The 18551-nt window shown below is 47.9% G+C and overlaps 1 protein-coding gene across 1 annotated transcript; it reads right to left on the bottom strand.

Moving 5' to 3' along the window:
- Positions 1-729: 729 nt before the first annotated feature.
- Positions 730-18220, bottom strand: LOC130118585 (metalloreductase STEAP4-like). The gene is made up of 9 exons (XM_056287026.1): positions 18014-18220; positions 17521-17628; positions 17179-17249; positions 13274-13358; positions 10510-10788; positions 5188-5282; positions 4912-5065; positions 4542-4712; positions 730-993 (listed from the first exon to the last, which is right to left on the bottom strand). The coding sequence occupies exons 1-9, from the start codon at positions 18218-18220 to the stop codon at positions 730-732; spliced, it is 1434 nt and encodes a 477-aa protein (XP_056143001.1).
- Positions 18221-18551: the final 331 nt, after the last annotated feature.

Here is an 18551-nt window from a genome sequence, read left to right as displayed (position 1 = left end):
GGCCGCTGCAAATGCGAGTTCGCCCCACCATCTTCCCACACCGGAAGCGGTGATCAGGAAGATGATCAGACGATGGACTGGATCAGGAATGAGTATATTAGAGGGACAGCTCAGGTTGGACGATTTGGAGGCAAAGACAGAGAGAGGCGAGATTGCAATGATATGCGGAGGAGAGATTCTGGGCATATTGGGAGAATGAGGCTGAAGATGAGGCTGTCAGGCAAGAGGAAAAGCAGAAAGCCAAAGAAGAGGTTTATGGATGTGGCGAGGGAGGACATGCCGGTAGTTGGTATCACAAAGGGAGATGCAGAGGACAGGAAGAGATGGAAATGGATGATCCGCTGTGGCAACCCCTAACGGGAGCAGCCGACAGTAGTAGAAGCTAATTTTGTGTATGTGCGACCATGCCCTAATTCAGCCTCTGAGAAATCTCACCTTGCCCAAAGGAAATAAACCATTCAGGATGGCTTCGAGCAAAATAAAACAATCACGAGGCAGTCCTCCTAGTTGTGTAGCTCGCTTACTTGCAGCACATTGCAGCAGAGAGGGCTGTCAGAAGCAGTTGAAGGCAAAGTCAAAAAAGAGATTCACTGAAAAAAAAAATTAAATTTTTTTTTACATGTGTAGGATCAAATGGATGGATGGATGGCCTTTTTGCACGAAATGCTTCATACGGTCGGACATTTTGAACTTTGTTGAGTGTCCATGATGTCACGGCGGGGTCAGAGTTCAGAAGTGGGTGGCGATGTTCTCGTCCTTCTCGGCCCGGGTCCCAGTCCTCTCCCAGCCCTGTCGGATGCGGGTCAACCGGTGGTCCACACAGGGAAGGAGGAGCAGCAGCTTGAGCACCAGAACCACAGAGGGCACCACCAGACACAGCATGTAGGCTGGAGGAGTCCACCACTTGTAGACGGAGGGACGGAGGAACTTGTTCCAGCCGTAGACGTAACCATGGGACGTGCATATTAAGAGGGTCAGGTAGCCCAGCTTGGACTGAGAGGACATGTGAAAGTACAACAGATTAAAAAACTGGTGAGCTGATATGTTTTTGTATTTCTGTCTCTGCCTCATTCACTGAATACACCTTCAAGTCGTTAACATCACTGATTGACAAGTTATTACAAATATGGTTTTCCTACAGGAAACGTTCAGTTGCCAAGCAGAAACGCCGCTCGGTTAGGAGCATCATTCACATCACTTCCATCATTTCAGAAGTGAAAATATAAAACAAATATACAGATATTTTTGGAAAAAAAACTGTAACACAAATTAAATAAGGCCTTCATTTCTGATCAAGATTTCTCTTTAAAAATGTAACTTATTAAACTGAAAAACTACAAATGTTCGACACCACATGTTTTTAAGTGTTGGCCAGACAGCCTGTGAGAAAACAGTCTCTGAGAAAAAACAAAGGATAAAAATATTGAATCTTTTCTTCGACTGAATACTAATAACGCTTAGCACCATGACCGAATAACAAAAACAACTGTTTTCTTCTCCTAAGATATGGATCTATTTGAGGCTCATGCCCTGCAGAATTTGAACGCATTTCGACTGGAATTTTAGAATGCTACTGCAAGGCGTGGACATTTTTATTATTCTAGTGAGCATTATATTCATTATTATACACGCTTTAGGACACTGTGCTCATTTCCTTGCTGTTCGTTGCATTGAGATAAATTTCCCACACAGCAGGTTTATGTGAAAACCAGTGGCGGCTGGCCAGCACAGGGCGCCGGGGCGTCGCCCCCCTCAAATATCGAGAGATGATAATCTACTTAAACATGTTAAATATAATTTAGTTGTATAATGCAAATATGAAATAGAAGTGTGCTTCAGTCTGTGAGCGCCTGTCAGCAGCCATTGAAGATTGGTTCCCAATGGTATTTGGTGGATTTCTGTCTGAATGCATATACTTGCTGGGTGAGGGGGCGCCGGCTAAACCATACCTTATATAAGCCCCCCCACTTTTGGTGAGCAGGTGACCTGAGGCTGCCCTCTGATTGGTTTCTTCAGATTTTCCATGGGGCGCAGCTCTGTGCGGCCCCCCAGACACTCCCACTTTTATTGGCAGCGAACCGGTATTGTTTCAATGATTTTTGCACAATTCTCGTGGCTGTCAATCATGTTCACACCCACCGCGGCGCCGCGTCTCCATTGTCAATCATCCACCGCCTACGAACCCTGATGAAATCTATAGGCTACGTTGTCCTTAGTAACTCTGTGACTGTGTGGACATTAAAGCAGCTGTCAGGTGTGCTGAGCCAAGGTAAATTGTGCCCCCCCCACCCCCCCCCCCAAACATTTTTTTCACCAGCTGCCACTGGTGAAAACTAACTTAAGTGGGGATAGGCAATCCTGGGCAGAGTTTAGCAAGAGCTAACTTTTTTTTATTTGAAAACGTCCTGCAAAGGAATCCGCCTCCTCACTTCTGCCCAAGAGCCTTGTGAACACGCAGACTGATTGACAGCCGGTAGGGACCGCTGGAGATGCCAGCGTGCAACAAACTCTCCTGATTGGTTGATGAGCAGCGGGTACAAACAAAATGTTCTGCCCCTGTTAACAGCGTCTAGGGCGCCCACAGACACCAGAATTATTTATTTATTTATTTGGACCCCCCCCCCCTTTCTCCACAATTGTACCCGGCCAATTACCCCACTCTTCCGAGCCATCCTGGTCGCTGCTCCACCCCCTCTGCCGATCCGGGGAGGGCTGCAGACCACCACACGCCTCCTCCGGTACATGTGGAGTCGCCAGCTGCTTCTTTTAACCTGACAGTGAGGAGTTTCACCAGGGGGATGTAGCGCGTGGGAGGATCACGCTATTCCCCCCCAGTCCCCCCCCCCCGAACAGGCACCCCGACCGACCGGAAGAGGCGCTAGAGCAGCGACCAGGACACATACCCACGTCCGGCTTCCCACCCGCAGACACGACCAAGCCGGAGGCAACACGGGGATTCGAACCGCCGGAGAGCAGATCTATTTCTCAGCGAATGTATTTATTCGATAGCTGTGGGGATGTAGAAAGCGATGGACCAAATATTGGAAAAAACTGTTCTCAATGAAAAATACAGACGACCGCTTTAATAAAGTGCACAGTTAATGCGGAAATGACGCTAAGTGACTCCAGTCCCCAGCTGGAGTCGTATTTTTGCATCTTTCAGGAAAATCCAGATGGTAATAAATGATTTTTGGTGTTGACATACCGACGAGGGCCTTGCCGAGGCGTTTGACTTAGCCTGCGCCCTTTCACCCATTAATCGAATTAAGAGAAGGGTTAAAAAATACATCTGACCATGTTTTCTTTTTTACTGGATTTAGTGTTATTGCTTCATAAGATTTTAACTTTCCACTTTCCAATGGCCGTGTCTAAGTTCTAACGAGAGCTTTCGGTCATAGTACGGATGCTGCAAATAATACACGGCACGCGAAATGGTGTTTTGCAATAGAAAACCAAACAATTTTTAAAGTTTACGATATTTGTTTGGGTTTTCGTTCCAGTGGGGTTTCACACCAACCCCGTAAGTAATCCAAGGTCGGTGAAATACACTGTAAAATATTAAGGGCACGTAATGTTCAACACATTAAATATTCTTTCAACTTCTCTGGAGTATTTTAATCATAGATTGGAAGTGGTGGTTGTTTCACATCCTTGTGGAGTGCTCAAGTGTTAAAGCAGCTTATACATACAGATCATTTCAAAGCCATTCCCAAATAATTGGCTTTGTAACACCGGTGGCCTTTGAGGCTGTTGTACTGGTAATTACTTGGATAATGCGCCCTCATTTACATTTTGTACCATTTGGCAAACGCTCTCATCCAGAGCATCTGAGAACAAGTGCATCCACAGTATCATAAGGAAACATTCATATTAGTGTGGCGCGGTAATGAACTGCATCCCCAGGATGACCGTGGTAGTCGGAGCTCAGCAAATCGGTTTAGCAAATTTGAAATAGCGAATCTCAGTCTCGAGCACGTACGAGCAGGAAGTTTATAATTATTTGGCGACTAAGTGGTAACTTTTACAACGGACGACTTGTTAAAAAAATCGGTATCTGTTGTTTCAGCTCTTTCAGAACTTCCCTCGTAAAATGATAAAGATCGGCTTGACCTTGACCTCGCGTCTCTCAAGCCCCCGCTCTCCTGAGCCGGGTCTACCCATGGGCCTGACCTTTACACAAAAGAACCCGTGACCTGCGTTAACAATCTTCTTGCCAGAGATTATATACCCAGGTATCATAATTCTATTTAATGAATAACTTAACATTTAAAAGTCCAGGGTTTAAGTTAGCCAGGCCTCAACACGGCGGATCTGTGTTGGGCGGTTAGTCAACTAGGCTCCCGGGAGGGGAGTGGTCGATGACATATTTCTTCTAGAATGTTTTAATGACCTCAAACTTGCAATATCACAGTGATATGGGCTCAGGTTGTACGTTGTACTGACCTTGGAACATATGACTGATAAAGTCTGTTGGCCGTATGACGAACACATCCATTTTAACGCACACGCGCGCACACGCACACACACACACACACACTGACCTGAATGAAGGTGAACTCTCTCCAGCTGAGCATGCCTCCCACAGAGGGAAGGGACGTTAACCCAAGGAGGATGAAGAGAAAGAAACCCAGGATCCCCAGCATATAGAAAGAGTCCGTTCCCCAGGCCCTCGTATTATCAAAATCGAAGGGAGTGCTCTTATTGTCTTTCAGCTAGGATCAACGAGACAAACGGGCAAACATGGAGACAGACAGACAGGTGGGTGGTCGGGCAGAAAGACAGACAGAAGGGCAGACATACAAGTGGATAGAAATCAGTTCAACATGGTGACTATGACCAAAAAGTAAAGTTAAAATTGCTGTTCTGGTGCTGCACAGACACGAACGGCACACCGGCCTCGCACCAGCCTACCTCATCCACCACCCGTGAGATCAGTCTGTGCTTGGCAGAATAGCGTATGGGGATGATCAATGAGTAGACGACGTGGAGAAAGGCGAAGCCCAGCGCCAGGAGACCCAGCTGCTTCCTGCACAACATCCAGCGGTCCAGCCAATCAGGGAAGCGCCTGGAAGAGACATGTTGTTTTGTTTGTTTTTACTGCGATTTTATTCTCCTGAAATCTATCCCCACAAATCTAGCTGTCTATCGGGGAATCCAGCACTACGGTGCCAGAGGTCAATGTCTGACCTGTACTTGGTCCCTCTGTAGAGCTGAAGGATGGCGGCCAGGATACCAGGCAGGTAACACAGAGCCAGCAGGATCAGCGACACGGTGGGAAATAGCTGAACGATGGAGGTCGGACAGAGAAAGAAAAACACAGCTTTACTACTTGGAATTTACCACATCACACTTATCTGATTTGTTCTGAATGAACTTCATCATCATCCTCATCGTCAGTTCCGTAACCTATGGACGTCGTAGGAGCACAGCTGACGCCTCAACGAGTCTCGGTTGAGCCATCATTGTGTTTCAGTAGGGGAGTACCTGGTGGTCCCTATCTCCTCTGCAGGTATGGATGGCCGTCAGTTCACAGAGGAACTCATCCGCCGTTTGACAGGTTTTGTTTTTAGTCCTGCTGGGGGTCCACACACCCTCCTCACAGCAACCCAAGGGTTGAAGTGGGGGTGCCAGTGTAGTCGCCAACGACCCGACGGTTGCAGTTTAACGTCGTACCCAGGACCAATGAATGAACTTGGGGGCTGCAAATAAAAGTTCAAGTTCGAGTTTTGTTGACAGCCAAGTGAGTTTGCACATCATCAGGACACATGCACTGTGTCTCAAATCATTCTTCTGTACTCACATTTGCTATTTTGAGGGCATAAGTGTGTTCACATTGACAATTATGGCAACATGCAGTGCACTGTAAGTACCCGGATGGTGCACTCATAATGGTAAAAAAATTGAGTGTGAAATACTGGACACATCGCATCCTCAATGGCCGCCATCTTGGCTACTTGGCGGAAGGGGAGGGACCACCAACCTATTTTCAAACTTGTGAAAATAGCGGCAGAGGACGCTACAGCTGTCAAAAGATGTTTTTTGTTTCAACTTGTTTCTAACCCCCCCCCCTTTTATTTATTGCAAAACTGAACAATAATAAACATCAGTAGTGATATATGCCAAGGGCTAAGGGGTAAATAAATTACATAATGAAAAAAAGGTTTAACAGTTCAGACAATTATACAGCTTAATGACATGCGGTCAGGGTAGGCAGAAGTGCCTACCCTGTGATAATTTAATCAAAATAACCATACAGCAAATTCATGACAGCATATCAAAATCTCACTTCAGTTACGAGTATGCTGTGTTATAACGTATTTTTAATGATGTTTTTATGTCCTTGTCCCTTTTAAGTCCTTAAACTTCTAAGAGTGAAACGCCGTATAGCGCACAAGCTCGCCTGCTTTTTCAATGGGAAGGGTAGGCTCGGCCTTTAATGTTGTGAATTCCGCAGTTTGCACCTACGCATTGCGTAGCTTAAGGCAAAATCAACGGACGAGGGAAGGCACTGCTTATGGCGGGAGTGCGAGCTAATCAGAGCCACCAAGGTGCTAAATCGCTACAATGTCATAGATATTTGTGCTATCAATAAAGCAAGCTAGCTCATTTGGGTTTGAGCAGCTTAGTTACACCTCAGAGCGAAATCAGTAATGTCGACCATCGTATGTCTTGCATTACCAGCAAACATTACTTGTCACCAAGCAAGGCAGGCCTACATCGGCTCTCCCTGACCTCCACCAGTGTAAAGGGCAGAAAATCATCCGATCATCCCAGCCGGAGTGGAACATGAGGAAGAGTGGCTATGCGGCTCCGGTGCTACCACCAGCAGGCCGGACTGCTTCCCTTGTTTGCTGTGCTCCAGAGAGCGGGACAGTGTATGGGTAGGTGCCGGCTACTGTCACCTGACCAACCTGCCTGCAGCGCTAGTCAAGCACGAGCAGTCCAGTTCACACATTCGGCATCAAATCGCACTGAAAACCTTTGGAAACTGCACTCCTATCAACCTAGCTTTAAACGAGGCTAACAAACAGCAAGTCTCTGCGCACAACGCGAAGGTGAGGGAAAGTCGTGATACTCTGAAGGACTTGATACGTGCTACTTCCTACTTAGGGAAACAGGAATTGGCCTTCAGGGGAAACGAGGAAAGCAACGGCTCACCAAACTGGGGAAACTATGTGGCGCTCTTAATCCTCATTGCGGAGAAAGACCAGCGGCTGGCGACACATCTTGAAGTTTCCTCGGTGTTTTCCAGAACACTGAACTGTATTCAAAACGACCTGATCCTGGCAGCAAGTGACACTCTTCGACAGAACATTCAAGGTGAGGTAAATGCAGCTCCCCTTTCGTGTCCGTACAAGTCGATGAGACCGCTGGCACAACCAACAAAGCACAGCTATCTGTTTTATTGCGGTGTGTCCGCCAAGATGGAGTTAAAGAGACATTTTTGGGATGTCAGGAAGGACCGGAGAGCTGCTGCGGTGCCAGAGCACGTCTCGGGCATCTTAGATGGAAAGCAGTTCAGCCAGGTGGGCACACGGTTCTAGAATTCTGTGGCAGTTGGAAGCATGAAGAAGGATCGGATAGTTATAAAACATTAGAGAGCACAAAAGGATGTCATTTGGATTTGTGAATGCCCACTGCCTACCCAGCCACTGACCTCACCGCACATCACTGACTGACACATACTGAGTTTTTAAGGCTTCTGGGTTTGTTAGGTGCTGAATTTTTTGGACAATACAATTTTTTTGCAGCATTGTGACTGCTACGGTGAACACTGCACTATACAAATACAAGTTACACGCTTTTTAAAAAAACAACAATTGCAACGGGGCGGGGCATTATCACCAACATTTGACCGCGATTGTCACCCGCGGTGTAATTTTCCCGTTGCGTGAAACAAGGGGCGCCACACAAGCAAGTAAAAGCACAGTAATGAAATTGAATTGAAATGAAGCCAAGTGAGCAAATAAACTAGCAGATATTTTGGTGAGCGACAATTGTGGCCAAATGTTGGTGGTGCAGAAGCAGAAGAGACCATCACTATGTGCACACAGTGTAGTACTACATGTTAGTGTACTAATTAATGGAAGTATCCCAAATGAGATAGGCTGACGGACATGAACACATATTAGTGCTGTTGAAATTAACGCGTTCATTTTTGTGATTAATCTGAAAAATTAAACACGTTAAGAAAATTAACGCAGTTGCATTCCGGTTGCTTCCTGTGGCGGTTGCGCGGGGTTGTTTCATAGGCACATCGGGGGGGTTGGGTTGTGTATGGTGCGAATACGGTCTCATATCAACTCGTAAAACTGGTCTGTATCTGTGCCTCTGATTCATAACTCCTAATGCAGAGGAAGAGCTGTCTTCCTACTCTGCGCCTCGCTGGACCGTCACAGTGGGTAACCTTCATCTCTTCCTCACAGCAGGAGGCTTTATTGGTTCCCAGCCCTCATCCCCTCATGGAGAACATCAGATACTCTACTATGCTGTGCCATTGGGGCACATATGGAGGTCTGTGACGAACACGTAACGAACGTCGTGAATTCACAAAATAAAGTGGCAAAAAAAAGAGGTGGCACGGTGGCCCAGTGGTTGGCACTGTTGCCTCACAGCAAGAAAGTCCCGAAACCCCAGGAAACCCCAGGCTGTCCCAGGTCCTTTCTGTGTGGAGTTTGCATGTTCTCCCCGTGTCTGCGTGGGTTTCCTCCGGGTGCTCCGGTTTCCTCCCACCATCAAAAGGACACGCACGTTAGTCTGTGAATGTTCTCATTCATCCAGGTCATGGTCATCCAAAGGAATTGAATCAGGTACAACTGGACTTGGTATATATCCGTGAAGACGTTTTGCCTCTCATCCAAGAGGCTTCCTCAGTTCGTGCCTTTCTGACTAGACCAAGACTAGCTTGGTCTAGACTAGACCAAGACTAGCTTGGTCTAGTCTTCACGGATATATACCAAGTCCAGTTGCACTTGATTCATTTCCTTTGGACTTGCATATTAGGGTTAATAATCCTGCCTGTGCCCCTGAGCAAGGCAATGGAAAGAAGAACCAGAGTTGGTCCCTGGGTGCTACAGCTGTCCACTGCTCCTGCACAATAGGACGGGTTAAATGCAGAGAACACATTTCATTGCAACTGAACAACTAACTGTGCAATGACAAAAATAAAGTGGCTCTCTTTCTTCTTCCTTAAATTCAACCGGCACTCGAACATGGAACACGTTGTTAATTATCATTTATGTTAATGCAGGGAAGATATTATCGCCTTCGAAGATATGTAATCTTAATAGCCTTGATGGTTCTGCAATTCAACTGGCACTTTAACCAATAGGCCTGGGTGTTGTTATCATTTCTGTTAGTGCATATAAGAAATATGCCTTTCGAGCTGACAGTCAGGTTTGATGGCCTCGACGGTTTTATCGGAAATCCAGTTGACAAGAGAGAATCTGTTCAACCTTAGAAAGATGCTATTAAACAACAGTATTTGAATGTATACTTTAATATATGTTTATATATATACTTATATATTTCACTTATATATTCAATATATACTTTATATCTATATAAATATACTTTAAAAATCACAAATTTGTAATTTGAGATAGTGGGCTACACAAATAAAATCGACTTGACTCGACTGTGTGTTGATCGCACGTTAAATCTGGGATTTGACATTTAAACATCCATTATTACAAGGTTGAGTCTTACGAAGGGAAAAAAGCGATTAATCGTGATTAACCACGGCAAATTGTGTGATTAATTAGTTCATGTTTTCTAATTGGTCGACAGCCCTAATAAATATCTATTAGAGAGTGTCTGGTCCCTCTGATGAGCATTAATGTGCTAAGAAAAAAAGTGTTTACACACTTAAGATACACATCTTTAAACTGGGGACACACAATGTCCCCTATAGTAGAGGCCAATGTCCCCCCAGCTCCGCACGTGTTAGATAAACTGAGCAGGGATCCAAGATGGTGCTGTGCTAATTCCTCCAGCATATGGAGAGACGGAGCCGACAAGACAGAAAGCAAACTAGAGGGCGGAGAACTCCATCTAGACAGGGAGATATAAAGCCATCATTTCTTTTTCCAGGAAACTGAAACTGTTGGCTCAGAAGAGATAATATGATGTATTCATTTTCATGCAAAACGTCTTTGTGGTGAATAACAGGGGTGGACAACATTCACAAGTGCATATTTAACGCTCCGCTCGGCTCTTGACAAAAAGCACCGAAGGGTGACGAGAGCGCGCTGGAGAAATTACAAGCATGTTATGTCAGCCGCAAACGCATCAACTGCGCCCGGTGCAGAGGTGTAAAAAACCAGGTCCAGAACGTACACGTCCAAACCGTGTATTTGCTCCAACCGTGTTACTAAACCAGCTGATTTCATTTGCTAGTTTTCCCCACCTAGCTGAGGAGCGGGGCTGACTAGAACCTGCTGGTGTGGTGCAGGAGTGGAGCAAATACATGGAGCACAAGAAGGAGGGTCGTCAGACTTCCTCCTATACCTTGTTGGCCAGGGACACCGTGATCCTGTAGGAGAGGTCCCTCCCCTCTTCCACGTACGCGTAGACGACGTCCCTGACGAGCAGGTAGAAGAAGAAGAAGGCGGTGAGGCCGACGGCCAGGCGTAGCGGCAGCCTCCACTCGGGGAACAGCTGCAGGGGGAAGTCCTCCAGCTCCCTGGCCGCCGACAGCGAGCCCCTGTCCAGGACGCCGAGGCCCAACCTGGTGGCCACTTCCGCCACCGCCTGCTTGGCCCCGGCACCGTCCCCGCACAGGTACACCTGGGATCAAAGGTCACATTTAAGCTTCGCCATATCGACTGCTGAACACGAGCTCAATACCCATACATGGTCATATACTCATGTTAAGCTACACTATCCAAATTTTGCTTTTCAAATTAAGTGTTATTTTTTTTTAGATCCCCCCCCCCTTTTTCTCCCCAATTGCATCCAGCCAATTACCCCACTCTTCCGGGCCGTCCCGGTCTCTGCTCCACCCCCCTCTGCCGACCCGGGGAGGGCCTGCAGACTACCACACGCCGCCTCCGCTACATGTGGAGTCGCCAGCCGCTTCTTTTCACCTGACAGTGAGGAGTTTCACCAGGGGGGGGGGGGGCATAGCACGTGGGAGGATCACGCTATTCCCTCCAGTCCCCCCCCCCCTCCCCAGAACAGGCGTCTCGTACCAGAGGAGGCGCAAGTGCAGTGATCAGGGCACATATCCACACCCGGCTTCTCGCCCGCCAATTGTGTCTGCGGGACGCCCGACCAAGCCGGAGGTAACGCGGGGATTCGAACCGGCGATCCCCATGTTGGTATGAAAAGGAACAGACCGCTACGCCACCCAGGCGCCCGTGACTGCGTCTCTTTGCCTAAAGTGTGCAGTAAGTGTGAGGTAAAGCACCAAACAGTCGTACTGCTTCGTCATATATCCTCACCGTCGTTACTTTTGGAGGCGTTTTTACCAAATTTTAGCTGCGATTTCACATCCAGATTACACTTCCCCTGCCCACACAGGTCCCATACAACTTCTCCTGTTGTGTCCTTTAAAAAAAAAAAATCAAATAAAAGCCCAGTTTAGGATTTCATCTTTTCGCCCTTCCGGTGATAAAGAACTGATCTGAAAACGAGACGGCTGTAGGTTAACTCCCCAAACCTCAGGACCACGCGGTGGGTACCCCCTCCCCATAACCCAGCCCCGCGCTGCTCTCTCGGCGTTGTGGTGGCGGGGACGTCGCCTAAAAAAAGGCATCTGTCCGTAAATAGACGCGTGCAAACCGTACATTTGCTGCACAATACGTAATCCCATCACTGTGCTTTCCGTGTGAGGGGGGGGGGGGGCTTATTACTCCACTCACGGCTCCGCGATAAGAAGATTAACTTGCTTGTAGGGGGAGAAGAAGAAGAGGGAGAAGAGGAAGATGATGTAGCACGGGGTGCAGGGTGCCAAAAACAGAAGGGAGGAGGACAGGCGGATGTGGCAAGATTGAGTGTTTTCTCTTCAGGTGTGTGTGTGTGTGTGTGTGTGTGTGTGTGTGTGTGGACCGGGCAGCGAGCCATGTCTCCCCTACATTACTGCACCAGTAACAGCGGGGGGGGGGGTGGAGGCCGACAGAGCGAATCTCCATCTGAATGTAAATGTGACACGACGACAGCCCTGCTGTGGATCTAATCAAATTGCCAGCCGGGGAATAGTACACGCCGGCGAGCGTGCCCACGGGCACGCGCCCCCGCTCGCCGGGGCGCGGGCTTGCGAACGCCCCTCTTGCTCGCTACCTGTTTTCAAAGAAAATGGGGCAGCCGTGGTGTTTGTGTGCACATCCGAGTGTGCGTGCGTGTGTGTGTGTGTGTGTGTGGAGGATTTCAGGCAGATTCAGGTTTGGCCTCCAGAGGTTTCAACGTGTTTGTGTTTCCCTTTGTAGCTGTGAAACACGAGTAGAAATAAACACCGGTCTCTCGTCTCGGAAACACAGAGTGTGTTTGCTCGCTCGCTCGCTCGCTCGCTCGTTTGCTCGCTTGTGCGATTTGCAAGCGCCGTCCTGCTTTTTCACAGCCGCTGTTAGGGAAAGACCGCAAAGTCAGTGATCCACGAGGAAACAAAATGAAATCGATACCTTTCCCCAAATCTTGCACGGTGTGCAATGTCCTATTCATTTGCCACCGCGACGGGCCTGAACGCCGCATCGGTCACTGGTTCGAGGCCAACAATGACGGCCTTCGTCATCCCGGTCCAGTTCAGCATCCCAGTCCAGTTCGCTATTCAGACATCCACCTCTTTAGGAAAGGATCACGTTTGTAACCATTTTCTGGTACTGCGCTATTGTTTGTCTTGTGGGGGGGGGGGATTTCCCCCCCTTTTTCCCCCCCAATTGTATCTGGCCAATTACCCCACTCTTCCGAGCCGGCCCTCTCTGTCGATCGGGGGGAGGGCTGCAGACCACCACGTGCCTCCTCCGGTACACGTGGAGTCGCCAGCCGCTTCTTTTCACCTGACAATGAGGAGTTTCGCCAGGGGGGACGTAGCGCCTGGGAGGACCACACTATTCCCCCGGTTCCTCCTCCCCCGACCAGAGGAGGCGCTAGTGCAGCGACCGGGACACACACCCACATCCGGCTTCCCACCCGCGGACACGGCTAATTGTCCGCAGGGACGATCGACCAACCCGGAGGTATCGTGGGGATTCGACCCGGCGAAACCGACCGCCACGCCACCCGGACGCCCCTTCGTTCACATCTTCTGACAGACTCTGCTATTCTTGTGTCTTACCTGTCGTCCGGCCAGCGGTCCGTTGAGCAGGGCCCATGCAGACAGCGTGTTCAGGCCCTTCACTACTGCAGCTCCGGGGACCAGCCTGAAAAACACACAGCAAGCACCTTTCAAATCCCACTCAAGTCACTGTCGCACATCTGCAAATAGACAGATGTGCAGCGGAGCGCTAACTGTCATCAGTGGGCCGACATTAAAAAAGGATTAGAGTCTCAGGTGAACCTCCATCCTGCAAATCTGCTTCTTCTTCTTCTTCTTTTTTTAACTGCGTGATATTACTTCCTCGGGTATTTCCACACAGCCAAAAATACTTCTAAAGGAAATAATGCGATTGTAGGAAGGAATAATTTCCCTTCGTGTAAGTTTATGATATCCAGGAATGGTTCAAAAAAGGGCTAATTACCAAAACAATGTAAAAAAAAATCATTATTGGAGGGAAAAGTTATCATAGTTTGTTTTGGGTTTTTTAATTTTTTTTATCCATCCATCCATCCATTACCCAAACAGCATTATCCTGCTCTCAGGGTCAAAGGGGATGCTGGAGCCCATCCCAGCAGTCACTGGGCGGCAGGCGGGGAGACACCCTGGACAGGCCGCCAGACCATCACAGGGCCCCCCCCCCCCACACACACACACACACACACAAACGCACACACACACACACACACACACGTAGGTACAATTTTACATTAGCTAAGGATAGCTAAAAATTGTTTTTACAATGCTAATTTTGGCCACGCTAGCTACCGCGCTAAAGTTGTTTAAAGACACATTCTGACGAACTTCAATCACCAATATGAAAAGAATATGTATATCGTCACACTTTACAACAACGTTAACCTATAAACAAAGCAAAAATACAGATAAGGACCGCTAGCCTGCTAGCTAACGACAAGCACCATCCACCTTCAGAGACTCGCCCTTTCAGTGCTGCGCCGCCATTTTAGCCACTTAGCTAAATTAGCTCTGAACTGCTGCCCAAGTTAACCTGAAGCTAACGTCGTTAACCTTAGCTTGTCTTAGCTTGCCTTGAGGCACATTTGTAATTTGTGATATTGGGCTATGCAAATAAAGTTGACTTGACTTAACTAACTAGTTAGTTTGCTAACGCTTGTGATCCGATCACCCAAGACGCATGTTAACGCCAGATGTGAACAGGGCCCATTTTTTTACAAATATTTTGTAAAAAACTTTGTGAAAACTGAATTGTTCCTGCAGCAAAAACGCAAATATAATCGGTAACACTTTATAATAACCACACCGATGAAGCACTAGTTAAGTATTAGTAACTACTGAAGTCATCATTTGTAAAGCAAGACATGCACCAACGGTTAGTGAGTGTGTTAACAGATGTTTTATAAATACTTAATACTGCAATTCATGATTAATTCAGGTACCTACTAGTAGTTAGTCAAGTATTTTGCATGACCTCATCTAAAGTGAGGACTATCTGTGCCTTACAAAGCATTTACACATGAGATTGAAAGGCCAGCAGCACCTTGAGACTCACAAAAGTCTAAAGGATCATAAGGCCCTTTAGAAAGTGCAAGTACATGATTAACAAAGTATTTAGATGTACATCTGTGCATGAACTAATCATGAATTGCAGTATTAATAAGTGTTTAAAAACATCTATTAACACACTCGCTAACATTGGAGCACGTCTTGCTTTACAAATGATGAATTCAGTAGTTACTAATACCCAAGTAAGGCTTCATTTGCGTAGTTATTGTAAAGTGTTACCATATCATCTAGTAGGAAAAAAGGGTAGATTAAAAATAGGCATAACAAATAGCAATGAACTAGACACAAAAAAAGAAAAAAAGTGAAAATTAGGTAAAACTGCAACAACATATGTGGAACCACTGCAGGGAAAGCCTGTAAAAAACTACTTTATCAACTAAATACAGGGTAACGGATGGCGGCTGTCAGGCTCGTCCCGGTACAGACTCGGTTGCCGTGTCTCTTTTTTTACTGGTGTCACTCACACACACCGGTACGACAGACTGGCTCTATTAAATATCTGGGAGAAAGTGTCCATCTATTTTTAAAATAGGGATTCATCAATCTTAGATAACAGCGGCGTCTCGGCATTAGGGGCCCGGGGAGCCTGGTCCCACCAGATGACGCCTGTGAACGACATGATCAATAATCAAACGTAACAAGTAATATGTTGTTATATACATTGTTTCTTTGTAACTACCATTGTCTCGATAGTGCTGTCCAATACGTTCCACGTATCGTCCTGTACCTGTTGTGTAAAGGTCAGTACTTCTCCTAGCAGGCTTCGTTTGGCGAGCATGAGGCCCCTCAGCGTTCGTTTAACCAACTCAGCAGGTGAAAACACTGCACATGTTCATCCATCCATCCATCCATCCATCCCTCCATCCATCCATCCATCCATCCATCCATCCATCCATCCATCCCTCCATCCATCCATCCATCCATCCATCCCTCCCTCCCTCCCTCCATTATCCAAACCGCTTATCCTGCTCTCAGAGCTGCGGGGACTCTGGAGCCTATCCCAGCAGTCATTGGGCGGCAGGCCCTGGGGAGACACCCTGGACAGGCCGCCAGACCATCACAGGGCCCCCCCGCCCCCCCCCCCCACACACACACATTCACACCTAGGGACAATTTAGTACAGCTAATTCACCTGACCTACATGTCTTTGGACTGTGGGAGGAAACCGGAGCCCCCGGAGGAAACCCACGCAGAAACAGGGAGAACATGCAAACTCCACACAGAGGACGACCCGGGATGACCCCCAAGGTTGGACTACCCCGGGGCTCGAACCCAGGACCTCCTTGCTGTGAGGTGACCGCGCTGACCACCGTGCCCACTCTCTGTAAGACCAGTACTTACTGAGTTAATACCGGGTTAATGTGGCCGGTGAAATGTGTTACGTTCTGAGATGTAATTCTTACCCAGGGGTTGTCCACAAATCCTCTCTCCGGACGCTTTATTCTGTCCGCTTCCGTTTCAGCCGTCATCGTTTTGCCTTTCTTCGATGCGTCGCCATCACCTGCGTCAGATTTACGCGCTGAGGCCACGGTTACGCGGGTAAAAGCAGACACGGCGCGCACACCACGACGCTCACGCGACCCGACTTAAAATGGCGACCGAGGCGCGGCGTTGTTCTCCCTCGGGCCGACGAACCGCCCAAAACGCGCAGTGTTTTGCGCGTCGCGCAAAGTAGTCCGCCCGTTCGTTACTACGAACCATTGTGTAACTCGAGTTTACGGAGTTCTGTTCGTAAGTACTGGAGTTCGTAACCCGGGGGACTACCTGTACAGACAGACAGACAGACAGATAGACAGATAGATAGATAGATAGATAGATAGATAGATAGATAGATAGATAGATAGATAGATAGATAGATAGATAGATAGATAGATAGATAGATAGATAGATAGATAGATAGATAGATAGATAGATAGATAGATAGATAGATTGATTTGTTGATTGATAGATAGATAGATAGATAGATAGATAGATAGATAGATAGATAGATAGATAGATAGATAGATAGATAGATAGATAGATAGATAGATAGATAGATAGATTGATTTGTTGATTGATAGATAGATAGATAGATAGATAGATAGATAGATAGATAGATAGATAGATAGATAGATAGATAGATAGATAGATAGATAGATAGATAGATAGATAGATAGATAGATAGATAGATAGATAGATTGATTGATTGATTGATTGATTTGTTGATGGATGGATAGATAGATAGATAGATTGATTGATTGACTGATTGACTGATTGACTGATAGATAGATAGATAGATAGATAGATAGATAGATAGATAGATAGATAGATAGATAGATAGATAGATAGATAGATAGATAGATAGATAGATAGATAGATAGATAGATAGATAGATCCTTTACCTCTGCAGGTACTCTGCATTGGCCTCTGGGTATATGTCCTTCTTCAGGTTGTTACTGAGATCTACCAGCACCTGGAGGGGAAAGTACACAACATATAAAGACATAAAGCGTAGCACAACACTGCATAGTCAACATGAAGAAATGCAGTTCAGCGTAGCGGACGGACTGGACGGTACTTATTGTCTGTTACAATGAAAGGGCCATGCGAAAAGACGATTCGCTTATGATGTGACGATAAAACTCAGCCAGGTAAGTGACAGTGAACTCGTCCAGACGTAGAACAAGAGAACTGTGGTTTCTTTACATCACGTCATGAGCATATAACATTAAAGCCAGGCCCACCTTCCCCTGGAGATGAGGAGCCAAATTCTCCAGGAAGTTGTAATGTTCTCTGTGAACACAAATGAAGACCAGACCGGCTGACTGGGCGGCCGCTGCATGGCTCAGCACCTGGAGATCACACACACACACACACACACACACACACACACACACACACAGGTTGATGTATAGACATTCTAGACATTGAGGCGAATTCAAGGGGGGCAGCCGGGACTCGAACCCGGGTCTCCCGCACCACGGGCGACTACGTTAACCAGTCAACTAAAGGGTCCGACCCATCAGCTTAAGGCCGGCGAGTCTACTCGGCTCCCTCACGCCTCCGGCCACATGTGCTTCCGATGGCCTCAGCGTCCCACTTCTGACACCACTCGAGTGGACTTTTTTTTGGCGGGAGACCCGGGTCTGCACCCCGGGTCAGCGTGCGACAACATGTTCTGAAATACTGCGATACACCTCGGTACACTTCAACAGATGGCTACACAGTGTGCCGTACCTGGGCTCCCCGGGGTAAGGGCCCACAGCTGCGGGGCCTGCGGCTGCCGTACACCACCCTGTAGCCCGTCTGGAGCAGGCGCTGGCCCAGGGAGCGACCCAGGTCCCCTGTCCCATAGATACACAGCAGGTCCGGCTCAGGGGACGCCTCCGCCGGGGTCACGCCGTCCATCCCGATCTCTCCTCCTTTCGCAGCATCGGTCATCATGGCCGCCCCTCTGTCTCAGACAGTGGGGGTCCCCCTGTGGTCGCACACCGTACGTGGGCGCAACACCCCACCAACGCTCTCGGGTGCTGCCGGGTAGGCCGAGCGGCTCCTGGACGGGGGTCTGAAGGCGGTCGTGGAGGGAAGCCGCGCCGGTGAGCCGCCCGCCGTTTCTGCCGGGTTTTCCCAGGCGCGCACGGCGTTTATGTTGCCGCTGCATGTCGCCATAGGATGATGAGGGTGTGTACGTTGGAGTCTGAACACCTGATTGCCCCTCGTCTGCCCTCGCTGAGATTATGCACGAGCACGTGGGCTGGACCCTCCCCCAGCCCGG

This window comes from Lampris incognitus, chromosome 9, assembly GCF_029633865.1.
Source record: "Lampris incognitus isolate fLamInc1 chromosome 9, fLamInc1.hap2, whole genome shotgun sequence".
NCBI lineage: Eukaryota > Metazoa > Chordata > Actinopteri > Lampriformes > Lampridae > Lampris > Lampris incognitus.
This window is presented reverse-complemented; position numbering and strand designations above follow the sequence as displayed.

Excerpts from the sequence above, each read along its gene's own strand:
- LOC130118585 (XM_056287026.1), bottom strand. The coding sequence starts at position 18,220 with ATGATGACCGATGCTGCGAAAGGAGGAGAGATCGGGATGGACGGCGTG. Across the intron at positions 13,359-17,178 it reads AATGCAGAGTACCTGCAGAG|GCTGGTCCCCGGAGCTGCAG; the intron begins GTAAAGGATCTA and ends TGTGTTTTTCAG. Across the intron at positions 5,283-10,509 it reads CGGTGTCCCTGGCCAACAAG|CTATTTCCCACCGTGTCGCT; the intron begins GTATAGGAGGAA and ends TCCATCGTTCAG.